General features: G+C 40.6%; 1 protein-coding gene across 23 annotated transcripts in view; it reads left to right on the forward strand.

The window, feature by feature from the left end:
* EPB41L3 (erythrocyte membrane protein band 4.1 like 3) overlaps positions 1 to 13,202 on the forward strand; it is a 96,680-nt gene that overhangs the window by 44,787 nt on the left and 38,691 nt on the right. For all 23 annotated transcript variants that reach the window (XM_064705884.1, XM_064705893.1, XM_064705891.1 and 20 more), the window contains exons 4-5: positions 9,932 to 10,036; positions 12,284 to 12,326. In XM_064705884.1, coding sequence (XP_064561954.1) covers positions 9,932 to 10,036; positions 12,284 to 12,326 — 148 coding nt within the window. The remainder of the gene's footprint in view (positions 1 to 9,931; positions 10,037 to 12,283; positions 12,327 to 13,202) is intronic.

A 13,202-nucleotide genomic window follows, 5' to 3' on the forward strand; every position in this document is an offset into this window, starting at 1 on the left:
GCTCCAGACTGTTTATTTTTTATTGAGTGCCCCCAGCACGGTTGCATTGTCGTGAAAGGAGTGCTCACTGTTTTCCCAAGGATGCAAACTGTGTGGAGCACCCATCAGTACACTTAGAGATTTTGTGGTGCCAGTGCTGGTGTGATCTCTGCTGCTGAGGTAGAAGGCAAAAACCCTAATTTGGTTTGATGCCAGAATCGGGACTAGGTCACCAATCTTCTTACTGGGATTTAGCAGTCCTCTGGGTTTTTTTAGATTAGTGCTGGCTGTTTAGGATTGCCAGCTCAAATGGCATTAAAGAAGGTTGCCCCTGATAAAAACTATGTCATATTATACAATGTCATTGACATTTGCTGCAGGTATCTAACGGTAGCATAGGCAGTGTTACATATTTATCTGTTGATCTAAATGCTTGGTTAGCAGTCGACAGAAAAGGTTATTTTCAGGAATGGTAATACATTTCAATATGGTGTATTACAATAAATATCAACAAGATGCTGAATTATAGTACTGCCATCATGGGGGAAAAAAGACAGTGATCAATCATCACTGTATGTTAAAATACCTTCTCATCCACTCTGTTTCCTTATGTGCCATCACTTATATGTGCAAGGCAGTATAAGATAGTGTTCTAAATTAAAAGGCAGAGGCAGATATGCAAAATATTATTGCAGGTTTTATTTCAAACTATTACTCTATATCAGTCACCTACTGGGATGTTTTATGAAGGTTCACACATAAAGAAGTTAATAAAGAAATAGAACAGTTGGAGAGCTTACATTGATATGCAGCTTTCAGGAAAAGCATTTCTCTACATGAGGTAGCTTCATAATGGGGAAAAAAGTCTTTTTAATATAGCTTTTATTCAGAAAAATCTTTTTGAAATTGCCTAATTCTTAGTTCCCCCCACTTTTGGCTAAATATTTTATTAAGTAGATATTATCTGGAGTTTTGACTTGGGACATTTCCAAATACATTTTACCACTGAAGTATGGAAAACTTTTGAGAACCAAAAAATTAATGTATTTTGCTTTGACCATTTTCTTTTCTTGGAGTGTGTCTCTTTTTTCCCTTTGCATCCTAAAAGGCTGGAAAAAATCTCTTGTTCAATATCTCCTACACTTGGTGACCAACTGCTTACATACTGGATGAGAAGGTTCTGCCCATCTAGGGATTCATTTAGGAACATTTATGATTAATGACTGTGTGTTATATTTTGAACATTTGTGTCTCCTCCTCATCCAGGCGAGGGCAACAAAGATTCTCAGAGGGCTGGAGTGCCTCTCCTGTAAAGACAGGACTGAGAGGGTTGGGGTTGTTTGGCCTGGAAAAGAATCCAGGGAAATTATTGTGGCCTTCCAGGAGTTAAAGGGGGCTTACAGAAAAGAGGGAAAGAGACATTTTACTCAGACAGATAGTGATAGGACAAAGGCGAACTGTTTTAAACTAAAAGAAGGAATATTTAGATTGGATGTTGGGAGGAAATTCCCAGCATCCAATCTAAATATTGGATATTGGGAATTTCCTTTACTGTGAGGTTGCTGAGACACTGGTTGCCCAGAGTAGTTGTGGATGCCCCATCCCTGGAAGTGTTCAAGGCCAGGCTGGATGGGACTTCGAGCAATCTGGTTTAGTGGAAGGTGTCCCTGTTTATGGCAGGGGGGTGGAACTAGATGATCTTTAAGGGGACTTCCAACCCAGGCCATTGGTTTATAATGGTTTGCATAAGCAGATTTTTTTCTGCAAGAAACCAAGTAGTTGGAATAAAAAGTCAATATGAGTTAATTTCCTTTATTTTAAAGGGCTGTGTGGAAGAGGGGAGTAGGGCATTTCTTGTTTGCTTTGTCGATGTATAGCCTACCTTTGTCTTTGGCATACAGTGTTGCACTGATAAGTTTGGCAAAGGTTTTTTTCCCTAGGAGAAAAGACTTGAAAATGTTTTGTGGAATGCCTAGAACATGACTCGCAACACATTGAACTTTGAGATAAATTAACTGGTATTGATGCTTCTGGAGTTGCCAGTGCCATTTTCAGCAAGCACAGCAGGGGATTTAGAGACCTAAATTCCAGTGGTTAAGTCATGTCATGCTCCCAGATGCTTTTATCCTACACATTACACATGTGATATTTACTTCAGTAAACCAGTGGAAAATTTACTGATTTTCAGCCAGTTAAGACTCCAGTAAAGATTCTCTATCCTGTTTTTCTTTCTGGATTCTCCTTACTTAGCTTCCTGCTGTGAACTTCAGTTGAGAAACGAGAGATTTGAAGAAATTCAGGGGTTGTTTTCACTCCTGTCACCTTTCTGCTTCATCTTCTTTTCCCTGTGGAGAGAAACTGCGGAGAAGTGTAAACAGGGAAAGAGTAAATCCTTTGAAAATGCAAATTACAAATATGTAGAAGTGAAATAGAGTTAAACTTTCTTGGAATGACTTTTTCCACTTATCTTCCTTGAGAAAAATAGCGATTTCCTTCTGCTGGCTTCAATCAAGACATGTTCAAAAAACATGTCTTCCATGTTTGGAGATTTTCTGGCCTAAAGTGCAATGATCAGCTCCTAGAATTTCTCAGTTCAGCTCTTTGGTTCTTGAACAGCTCAAACTCCTTTCAGGAAAAACATGGGAAATGTCATGGTATGTTGATTATTATTTCATTCACAGATAAAAATGTGCTCCTTACCAGAACAACTGTGTGAGTTTAGAATCTCTGATTGACTTTCTGTACATGGAGAAGCAATATGATGTGGCCACAAGCTTCTCTACATTTGGAGCTACAATGAACATCCACTTACAAATTCACATCTGTTTGTATGCAAGTATTGTATGCATCAAATTATATACATACTTGCCTATGCATATTAATTTATTTCATATGTTGATGTTCATATCCTTCCCCCAGAAATGGGATTCTCCATACAAAAGTGATATTGCAGGCTTGGTTACTTTAGCTTGCAAGTAATGAGTATTTGCAGAAGTATTGAGGTTTTTATTCTGGGATTTGGCATATATTTTGTATTAATGGGGTAGTTCATGAGGAAAGAATGAGAAATTGTGTTGTCAGGAGGCTGGAATTCAGCGACTCAGAGACTCAGCTGAGGGAGTTTTGTTAAGAGAGTGCTCTCTATGGTGAGTACAAAGTTTTCCTGACAACCAGTTAATCATTTTCACTTGTTTGTGTTGCAAGAATAATTGCAGAAGCTGCAACATGGGGATGGAGAAGCTTCCCTTGCTTATGCTTCTTATTTGTTGCCATATACATTTTAGTATATGGTGTTTTACTTGTATTTGCACATAGGAGACTACCATGCAGTCTATGCAGTGTAGAAAATGAAAGTATCAACCAAATTAAATTGCAAAAAGTAATTTAAAGTGTAACCGGAAAATGAAATAAAATCAGTGGTATGCACACAATTGGAATCTTCTTCATCAAATAAAATTTGAAACATTGGAAAGGAAAAAAAAATAGCTAATTCTTTCCCACCAGAAGGAAGAGGGGAAAAGGAAGAGGTTAGTACAGCCACATGCCAAAATACATTACAGCATGCAAGGCTAGAGCCAGCCCACACATTTATACAGTGCATTGTTGAGATCCGTTGGAAAGTGCAAATGCTAATTAGGAATGTGAACCAGATAACCTCAACATCACTTCAAGTCAAATTATTCGTACTGGGATTTCATGATACTGATCTGTTTGTCCTTATTCCAGCAATCCTGCCTAACTAGAGTTATTACAGTAATTGTATGGAGTTGGATGCCAGGCTGGAGCTAGTGTGACATTGCTCACTGGCAGCTTGGCAGCTTTTCCCAGGAAAGCAGCAAGGTCATTTGCATATGTATTTCTGCAGAAAGTTACATGCAAACTCATCCCTTTTAAATTCCAGGTCCACAGCTGTGATACATTTTCATCCTGCTGTGCTCCTTGACTGGTCAGAAAGGGAAGTTTCAGTTCATCAGGCTGTCCTGACCTTGTGGTTACTGTGCAGTGGAGTTGATGGTTATTGGTGGCAAGAATGAATCCTGTTATAGATGTCTGGCTGAAGAACACTGTTCTCACTCTGTGTTTTCCCTAGCACTGCAAAATTTGGTCTGAATGTGATCCCTTGTAATTGATTCCATGCTGCAAGCAGCCCTTACTCAGCGTTCTGCACCCACATGAGACTGCAGCATTGAAAGCCAAAGCAGAACCGCCCCAAAGTGCGTCACTTTGGAGGCTGCAATGGTTTTTATTTCTAGGAAGCAGAGAGGGCTGCTTGCTTCTCATCAGCTCCTCATCCTGCTTCCCTCTCAGTGAGAGGAGGGTAATCTGCTAGTGAGCAAAAATAGAGCCTTGAGAGTAGACCAGCGCTCAATGCTGTAATCAGACACTGAACCCCTTGGCACCTGGGGAGGTGCACAGGGATACCAGTATCATGGCCGTGCTGGTTCAGAGGGACTGGAGAGGCCCCTGGCGTGAGCAGGGCAGGGGCCAGGGCAGGGAGCAGGTGTGGTCAGGCCAGCTGTGGCATTGCCTGGCCAATGCCTTGAAACTCTCTGAGAACAGAGGCTCCTCAGCCGTGTTGAGCTGCCAGTCCCAGAATGGCACTGCCCCTCCAGTGAGAAATCTGTCAGGCAGAGGGCTGGATTCTGTCTGAAAGAAGCCTGAGAACTGACAGGTCCTCAGCATGGACAGCTCTAGCTGGCATAGAGCTAGGAAAGATGGCTGGGCCTGTAGGTTGGAGGTTACCCAACAAGTGAAAGTGGGTCATTCAGGGTTAGGGGCAACAGAAGAGGCTCAGGCTGCGTTATCAGGGTGGGTGCCAAAATAGCCTGCAGAAAGACTGCAAATGATTGTGTTTCAGGGACAGGGCAGGTTTGCCAAACCAGGAGCCACAGCAGCTTGAAGACCTTTTGGAGAGGTGGTGCCTCCTGGCATGGGGTAGCTAAGCCTACTGCCCTTCATAGAAATAAAATTTGTGTATTGGAGGTGGCAGATCTGAATCCTCATAAATTTTCCTCTGGCACAACTGGCTTCCAGCCTGGGACACATGATCCAACACATAACATTTTAAATCTTCCTGATATCTTTCTTATATTTTACTGACTCCCAAAGGAATTTTCTGGAGTCTTACTACCACCTGTAGGACAAGGAAGTTGGCATCATATCTTTGTATTAAGTTGTTGGTTGCTCATTTTCGATGTAATTTTCCTCGTGGCTTAACACAGTACAATAACATATGGGTTTGGTAGCTGGGTTGGCACAATACAGAGGTTTTATTACTCAAGAGTCCTGATGGGCAAAAAGGTGAACAGAAGTCAGTGATGTTCCCTGGCAGCACAGAAGGTCAGTGCCATCCTGGGCAGTGTTACCAGCAGGCTGAGGGAGATTATCCATTCCCTTTTTCTCAGTCTCAAAGTGCTGAGTCTGATTCTGGGTTTCCCAGTACAAGGAAACATGAACATACTGGGCAGAGTTCAGCAAAGGGCACAGATATGAGGAAGGCCCTCGAGTATGTCTTTTATGAGGAAAGGCTGAGAGCTGGAACTGTTCAGCCTGGAGAAGAGAAGGCTCAGGGGGATCTTAGCAATGTGTATCAATAACTGATGGGAGGAGTGAGGAAGACAGAGCCAGAATGTTATTGGGGGTACACATTTGCTACAACAGGAGACAAAGGGCACAAACTGAAAGACAGGAATTTCCATTTAAACAGAAGAAAAAAAATTCACTATGAGGGTGACCCCCGCAGACTGTGCAGTCTCCATCCATGGAGGTATTCAAACCCAAGCGAGCACGATCCTGACCAATCTGCTTTAGGTGGTGCTTCTGGAGAAGGGAGGATGGACTAGGCAATCTCCAGAAGTGCCCTCCAGCCTCAGCCATCAGCAGTTCTGTGATTACCATACAGCACATAGTTTGTGGCTGAAGTGATAGCAAAAACTTGCATTTTGTCATTTTGATGATATTTGCTTAATATAAGTCCTTTGCAGCTCATGAGTTTAATCATAATAAAGGAAAACTTTTTTATTATTGTTCTGCATTAAGAAATACTGAATTTTGTATCTAAATTTTCACCAATGAGACTTGATAATAATGTTGTTATTGACTTGAAAATAATGTTGTTATCCAGGCAGAGCAAAGGTGGAAGTACTTGAATTTTTGAGTTCTTCGCTCTGTACTCTGTTCACACAATATTGGTCTGGTGATCTTGTAAGGTGATGGGGGTATGGTGGAGGAATGTGGGCTGAAGAAGATGATGTGGGAAGATTTGAGCATGGTGCAGAAGCCCATTAGGGGACAAGAGAGCCTTTTGTAACCTTCAGCATCCCAAGGAAGGAGAAACTTAGCATCAAAACTGAGGAGAAGCTGGTGAGAAGAGAGGCTGCTTCTCCTTATGTGTGAGAATTGCTGGCAGGCACTGGCTTGCCAAGTTTGCTGCTGCTGGCTCCTTTCACTGGGAACTTCACCAGGAGGCTGTTTATTCCCATTCCAGCTTCAAGGGAGAGCCATGGCCTTTATAGACCTGCAGGGATGAGGCTGTGAAAAAACATAACGTTTTTGCTCCCAGACCTTTGTGTTCATTTATACCGTTTAATCTGTGTCTTGTATCCCTTCTGTTTGCTTGATTTCCCAGAGCTTAAGCAAAGTGTCTTTTTTCACATCTGCACATTTCCTTTCATCCCATTCATGCCTGAAAAATATCTAACGATATTTCTAGTGGATACTCTTGCCAGATTTACCTTTCAGAAATTTTTTTTCATTTACAAAGTCAGTATTTTATAGCACAAAGTCTTCTTTTTTATTTATTTTTTGATCCACACTTTTGGACTGCTGGAAATTGATTGGCATTTTTGGCATTAAGTTGTGATCCACAGTAACCAGCAGACTGTCAATCTTTCATCGTCTTAGACTTGTCACTCCAACAAAATGGAAAAGGAAGGTTTAGGATGGATTGAGAAGCTGTATGATTTTGTAAGTTGACCTTTCTCTTCCCCTCCTATTCTCTCCCTGCCAAAGCAATGATATCCTTGCCTTTCATGGCAGGGTTATTTGGGCATGCAGTAAAATAAAAACAAGTAACAAGGGCAAAACAGGCTGTTCAGTTGTTTTAATTATATATTTCCAATTGAATCTCCTAATTTCCCATGAATTTATGCAACAGTTTTCCCTCACTTTCTTTCTGTGCAATGGTGCTTTAGAAACAGTGTGCCTGCTTACAACATGTGGGTACAAAGTGGCACTGCTGCCTAATGTGCAGGGGCATGAGGATTTCTCTTGCATTAGGAGGACAGCAGGGGTGACTCCATTTAAGGCTGATCCAACTCTCCAGATGATCAGAGTCCTCTAAATCCTTCTCCCACAGGTCATCTCTGACCTGGGAACAGGCAGGGTGAGGGACAGTGGTGAGGCTATGGTGTGAGGCTCATCCAACACTCAATGTGAGTGTTTGGACACTAATGGCTCTTTCTGTAGAAGAAGTGATCTTGGTCAGGCTTTCCCTCAAGCATCACCAGTTCTTACCCTGTGATTGTGAAAAGAAGACACTGACCAGGAAGGGCTGTTAGTTGCATTTTGATTTCTCATGTCCTCTTGCACCACCAGCAGGATTTCCCCCCATCCTGAGGCAGCAGGAATTGTGTGGAAAATGACTTATGTACAACTTGGGCATCTTCACACAGGAGGAGGAAGAGGAAGTTAGATTGCCAAGAAAATTGTTCCAGATTGCTGTAGATACTCTCACTTGCAGTGCGTAGCCAAACAAGAAATACTGAGCACTGGGGGTGTCCTGGGCATTTGGTTTTTATTACTGCACAGTCCTGCACAACTGTTTCCTGTAATTCCCTGTTAAAACATCATACCTTGCAGCTGCTAGCTACTATTTCTCAAAACAGACATCTGTGTAGATCTCTGTAGCTATGGATCAGCCACATAAAACAACTCCTATGCTGGCCTTGAGTGACTCTTAAAATTAAGTGAGCACTGAAGTGCCACAATTCGAATACATGTAAATGGTGCACTGGTGCAGACCAGTGTTTTTCAGAGCTGGTGTGTCCTCTAGAGCTAATCTGCTTGTTTTTCTCAATTCAGTATAACTACTTAGTTTGTTAACAAGTAGAAGAGCAAGAAATTTGCAAAATGCAACATTGCTTGCTTACAGCAGAAATGTGACCATTTTGGCTTGAAGTTTCTGAGTTGCTTCCTCTCCACACACTAGTATTAAGATCTTTTTTGTCTGCCTATTTCTCTACAGAGAGCACCAAGTATAAAACCAGCAACCTCTCGTTACCTACTTTCAAGTTCAGGGCGTGAAGAATTAACTAAACATTTGTTTTGACACTATAAAGGAGCTGGGGCATATTTGTGCTTCCTACTTACAGCGTGGAAAGCATGTGACACACAGAACAAGGCCCTAGAGCCGTTTGCTCAAATAATGCTGGAAGGCACAGTAAATGAAGTTACAGGAATACACTTGTAATGCACTTCTGGACCTGGTTTTCCTTCCTCAGCTGGAGAACATTTTTTAGGTCATGCTTCAGTTTCTCCATTGATAAAATGTAAAGGATGTTTTCCAGCGCCCTTTCCAATATACCATTTGAATGCCAGTAAAAATACCAAATTTAACACAAATTAGATTACGCTGCACAACTCCATCATCTCTTGTGATGTTTTCACTGGGTGTTAGGCAGCAACCCTCAGTTCTTTCCTTTTTTTTCTTTTGGCTTGCTTAGGACTTCTAAAATAGTTTGAGGCCAGCATTGGGCTCCATGGGTTTGCTGGCATAGCTGTGTCAGCTTGGATTTTGAGCTGCCCTCTCCCAGCCAAGACTGCTGTGCTGGAAGTGCAGTCCGGGTGCAGCTCTGTTGGCAGATGCATGTAAATTTGGAGGTGGCATTCTCTCCTCTTTTTTGTCAACTGCCTGCATTGCTTTTGAAGCAAGTAGTGTGTTTCCAGTCTGCTTCTAGCCACCTACAGATAAAGAAAACACTGTGCTGACATCAACTAAAATATTTATGTACTCGTGTGGTCAGAATAAAGTGGAGAGATTTTTCCTTTAGCTGAGTTGCACTTTGGGAAGCAGGCAGTGATGAAACACAGCAATAAATATGGCCCAAATAATTTTGAATTGTTTATCGTAGTTAATGCATATCAAAGTTGGCATGTGTAGGTTATAAAGAGGATGTTTCTGTCTGTTTGGTTTTCTGGAGGGTTATTTTCTCAATTTCACATACAACGCTGAGAAACGGCATGACCTGAATTTTTACTGTCCAGTATGATAGATACTATGAAGCTTCTGCTAAGGGTTCTAGATGTTGACAGTGAGAGGCCTTCTCATCTGACATGTCATCAGTAAAGAAGGTTACTGGGGCAGTGGAAAGCTGCTTTTTTACCCAGCTACATTCCCAGTCAGATACTAGGCTCTTCCCATGATTTCCATAGATGGCATAATCACGTTTCCCTGTGTATTAGACAAAAATGGGTCCTGAAATCAGTCCACACTGTTACCAAAGCAAATAGTATGTCCATGTTTGGTTTTTCCTCCAGTGGATTGCCCCGCCAGTCACAACTCTGATAGACCATGACCAGGAATATTTTGTACTGCTATTTGTTGCTACTTGCACATAAAGAATTGCTTCGGTTTGCAAAGGTATGACCTCATCATGCTCTTGAAGCTGGAGTTTCTGAAAGACAGAAGAGATTTTCCGACTGGAAGTTGAAATATGACATATATGACTTATTTCTAACTCTGCAAGAAGACTTGAGGTTTTAGGAAAAGAGGATTGGCCCCATTCAGCAGATTGTTATGAAGCTCCAGGTCAATAGGTTGGAAAGATGGGCGCATTGATTTGAATAATTTTGAGGTTACTGGTTTGACAGAAAAGGTGTTATTTTAATGCTTATATTACTTTATTTGGCAAATTTAATTGTCTTTTGGTTTGTTTTCTGTTATTTCCCACAGAAACGTTCCAGAGGTCAAGTGCTATTTGACAAAGTGTGCGAGCATCTGAACCTTTTGGAAAAAGACTACTTTGGACTAACATACAGAGACACAGAAAACCAAAAGGTAACCCACAAAAATGCAGGTGGCCTTTGGCATGTGAACATTAGAACTCCCTGAGACACTCCCCAGACAGCTGTAAACATTCCAGAAGGTGGTTTTATCTTCCTTGCCAAGTTCCATAGACACAGTTTGAGCAATTGTCTTTTTGTGACTTTACTCTTTAAGAGCATCTCCTGTGCTTCCCTGGGTTCCCTCTCTTTCGGCAATTTATGACATAGAAAATATTAACCATAGAGCTGGTGCTCTTTCTAGTATGATTTATTCCTTTACTGTCAAGATGAAAGTCAGATTTACACTTATAGATACACTGCAAAACATATTGTACTAAAATATGGCTTAATAATAGTGATTGGGACACAAATAGGTAGGGGATGTCTGACTGTTCCTGCTAACTGCCAAGATAAGGGAAGGCTTTAAGCCTTGACTTTATCTTAGCATTATTGTTGATTTGACTAAAGACATTAGTCTTCAGAAGCAGTTGGTAGGAACAGTGAATCACATTCTGCTGTCCTGCATTCCAGCTTCCATTTGAAACAAGCTGTGTATTACAAGTGTTGAAGATATCTAATGTGAAAGTGTTTGGGACATGGTACCGTGAAAGAGAGAGTATAAAAAAATAATTTAAAATATGTTGTGTTATTTTGGCATTTTAAGATAAATATTTTGACAGAAACAAATACAAAACTTCTTAGCAATATGCACAGTAGCTCAGCAGAGCTCATCAGCTGAGGGTATTTTGTGCTTTGTGAAGCCTGTAAGGGCTTCCCTGATGGAGCTGGTTCTTCTACTACTTTTTTAGCTGTTTATGCCTTGTAGGAGCAACAGTTGTGTTTTCTAGGCTTCCTTTTGTTTCACATATATATGATATTAAATAAATCAATCTTTTTGTTTCTTTTTTCCACTTTCTTTACAGACTTCTTTGTTTCTAATTCACAGAAATCACTTAAGCGGTTACTTGGTCCATGCCAGCACAAGATAATGCCCTAGCATGTGCTTAGTTTTGAGTTTTTAGAAAAGCTAGGCAGAAATCTAAGTGCATTTTCAGATAGGTATGCTTTCCTGTGGGAAAGAGAAGCATGGATTCATTATTAACACATGGTTTAGAAGCTCTAAATATTTGTAGGTCGCCAGTTACTTTACAGAGCTGAACAGTTAAAAGAACAGCTGCCTGCCACCCCTTTTATTGATCAATAACATGCATATTTTTAATGTCAAAGTACTTAACAATTCATCTCCATCCTCTGGCACATAACTTTCAGCCAGACAACAACATATGTGCCCACATCCTATGTCATCTTTGTAAACAGAAATCCTAATGTGTCTTTAATTTCTTGGTGCATAATGTGCTTTTGTGCTCAGCAATAGCTGGAGATCTTCAGGCTCAGGTTCTGCACCACAGAGCAGGTTTGGACAGCTGCAGACTGGTTGTTTTTGTTGGGGAGGGATTGTTGTGTTCTGTTTGTTTGGTATTTCTTTAGTGTTTTATTGTCTCTGGTACATCTGTTTATCTTTCTTTGGAGAAAGTGGAACTTTCCTGGGGAAAGCGAACTTTTTGTTCTGGGCTCTGACGCATTTTAAATATTAATTTGATTCTCTTAGAGGTCAAGACAGCAGAGGCACTGAGACCCCAAGCTGCTGTGTGCCTCCTTCAGAGGGATTTTATCCGCTCCTTGGCATCTCCGGGGTACTAACACATTGCTGGGATAATTCTCCACCTCCTCAGCAGGGTTTTTGTCTTGCATCATCATGGGGCTCTGCATGGTGTGGATGGGGGCAGAGGTGCTGTGGTTCTGCCTCTGATTTTCCCTGGAGAGCCCCTCATGCCCATGCTGCATTGCAAACATCCCTACTGTGCACTTGCTTATCCTCTAGCAAGTCTTTTCAGCCTTTACAGGACTGGAGGAAAAAAACTATCAAAAGCACTTGTTTTTAACAAGCTTGTAGAAATTCAGTTTTACCTGAAAATATCTGCAAAAATATCTCTGTGGGTTTATTTTACCAATTCCTATTTTTTTTATTCTTTTATTTCAAATCATTCAGGCCCTCAAAGTCTGTGAAGGTTAATAAAAATCTTGTTTCTACCCAGGGCCACATCTTGGAAGTTAGTGTTAGCCCTGCCTACTGCTAATCCAAGGAGAAAGGAGTGGCAGAGCTTCACATGTTCTGGCTTTGACTCATAGCACTATTTAAAAAATAACGTTTATTGTGTTTTCTAAGTGAAATTGAAAAAAGGAAACATTTTCTTTGCAGAATTGGTTGGACCCTGCCAAGGAAATCAAGAAGCAGATCCGAAGTAAGTTTGTTATTGTTGCCCCCTTCTACACGTCTCCCCATGGGGACAAAGCATATTTCACAGTCATCTTTTGTATCCTGTCCCAAGTCTTTAGCAAAGGAATTATGTACATCCTTTAGATTTTTTATGCTAGTATGATGGTGAAGCATTACTGATGCTCACAACACGTGAACTTGTGTCACTGAAAACAACTTGACATTTGCAGTGATGCAAAATCCTGAAATTTGACATTAAGCAATGTAACCTTAGGGACTAGGCCATGTATTTGAATTATTTCTTGCATTACTGATATTTATAACATATGCAGAAACACTATTCATGCCCCATACTGAAATAATTCACTGATGCAAAATATTACTCTAAAATACCTTTTCTTTCTTCATTTCAGAAGATTGATTTCTCTTCCAAAAATGACCATGAATTTTCTAATTCACATTAATCTTTTTAAAAGCTCAGTTGTTATAACTAGGCATCTAGTTATTAACTTAGTATAAGTTTCTACTAAAAGCAAAAATCTATATTCTAAATCTATATTTCTATTTCACTTTGTGGCTTCATATATTAGAAATTCAAAAACCACTCAAAGAAAAACCTTTTTGAGACTGCTGGGTTCTAAACTTGACTTGCATTTTTTACTTCCCCTCACTTTTAAAAATTTACAAAATGTCTACGTGTATGACTTCTGTGGGCAGAAAAGCCCCAGTAATTTTTTTTTTTTTTTTTTTGCACATTTTGTAAATGACCTCTTCTAGCACTTTTGCTTCCACAAACAAATGTATCTGGTAGTTCACATTAATTGGGTAAAGCCTGACACTGAAATCCCTTCCCTCTCCAAGATTAAAAGGGTTAATTTATACTGGTGCAACTTCCCCTTTC

The sequence above is a fragment of the Zonotrichia leucophrys genome, chromosome 2 (assembly GCF_028769735.1).
Source record: "Zonotrichia leucophrys gambelii isolate GWCS_2022_RI chromosome 2, RI_Zleu_2.0, whole genome shotgun sequence".
NCBI classification, from domain to species: Eukaryota; Metazoa; Chordata; class Aves; order Passeriformes; family Passerellidae; genus Zonotrichia; species Zonotrichia leucophrys.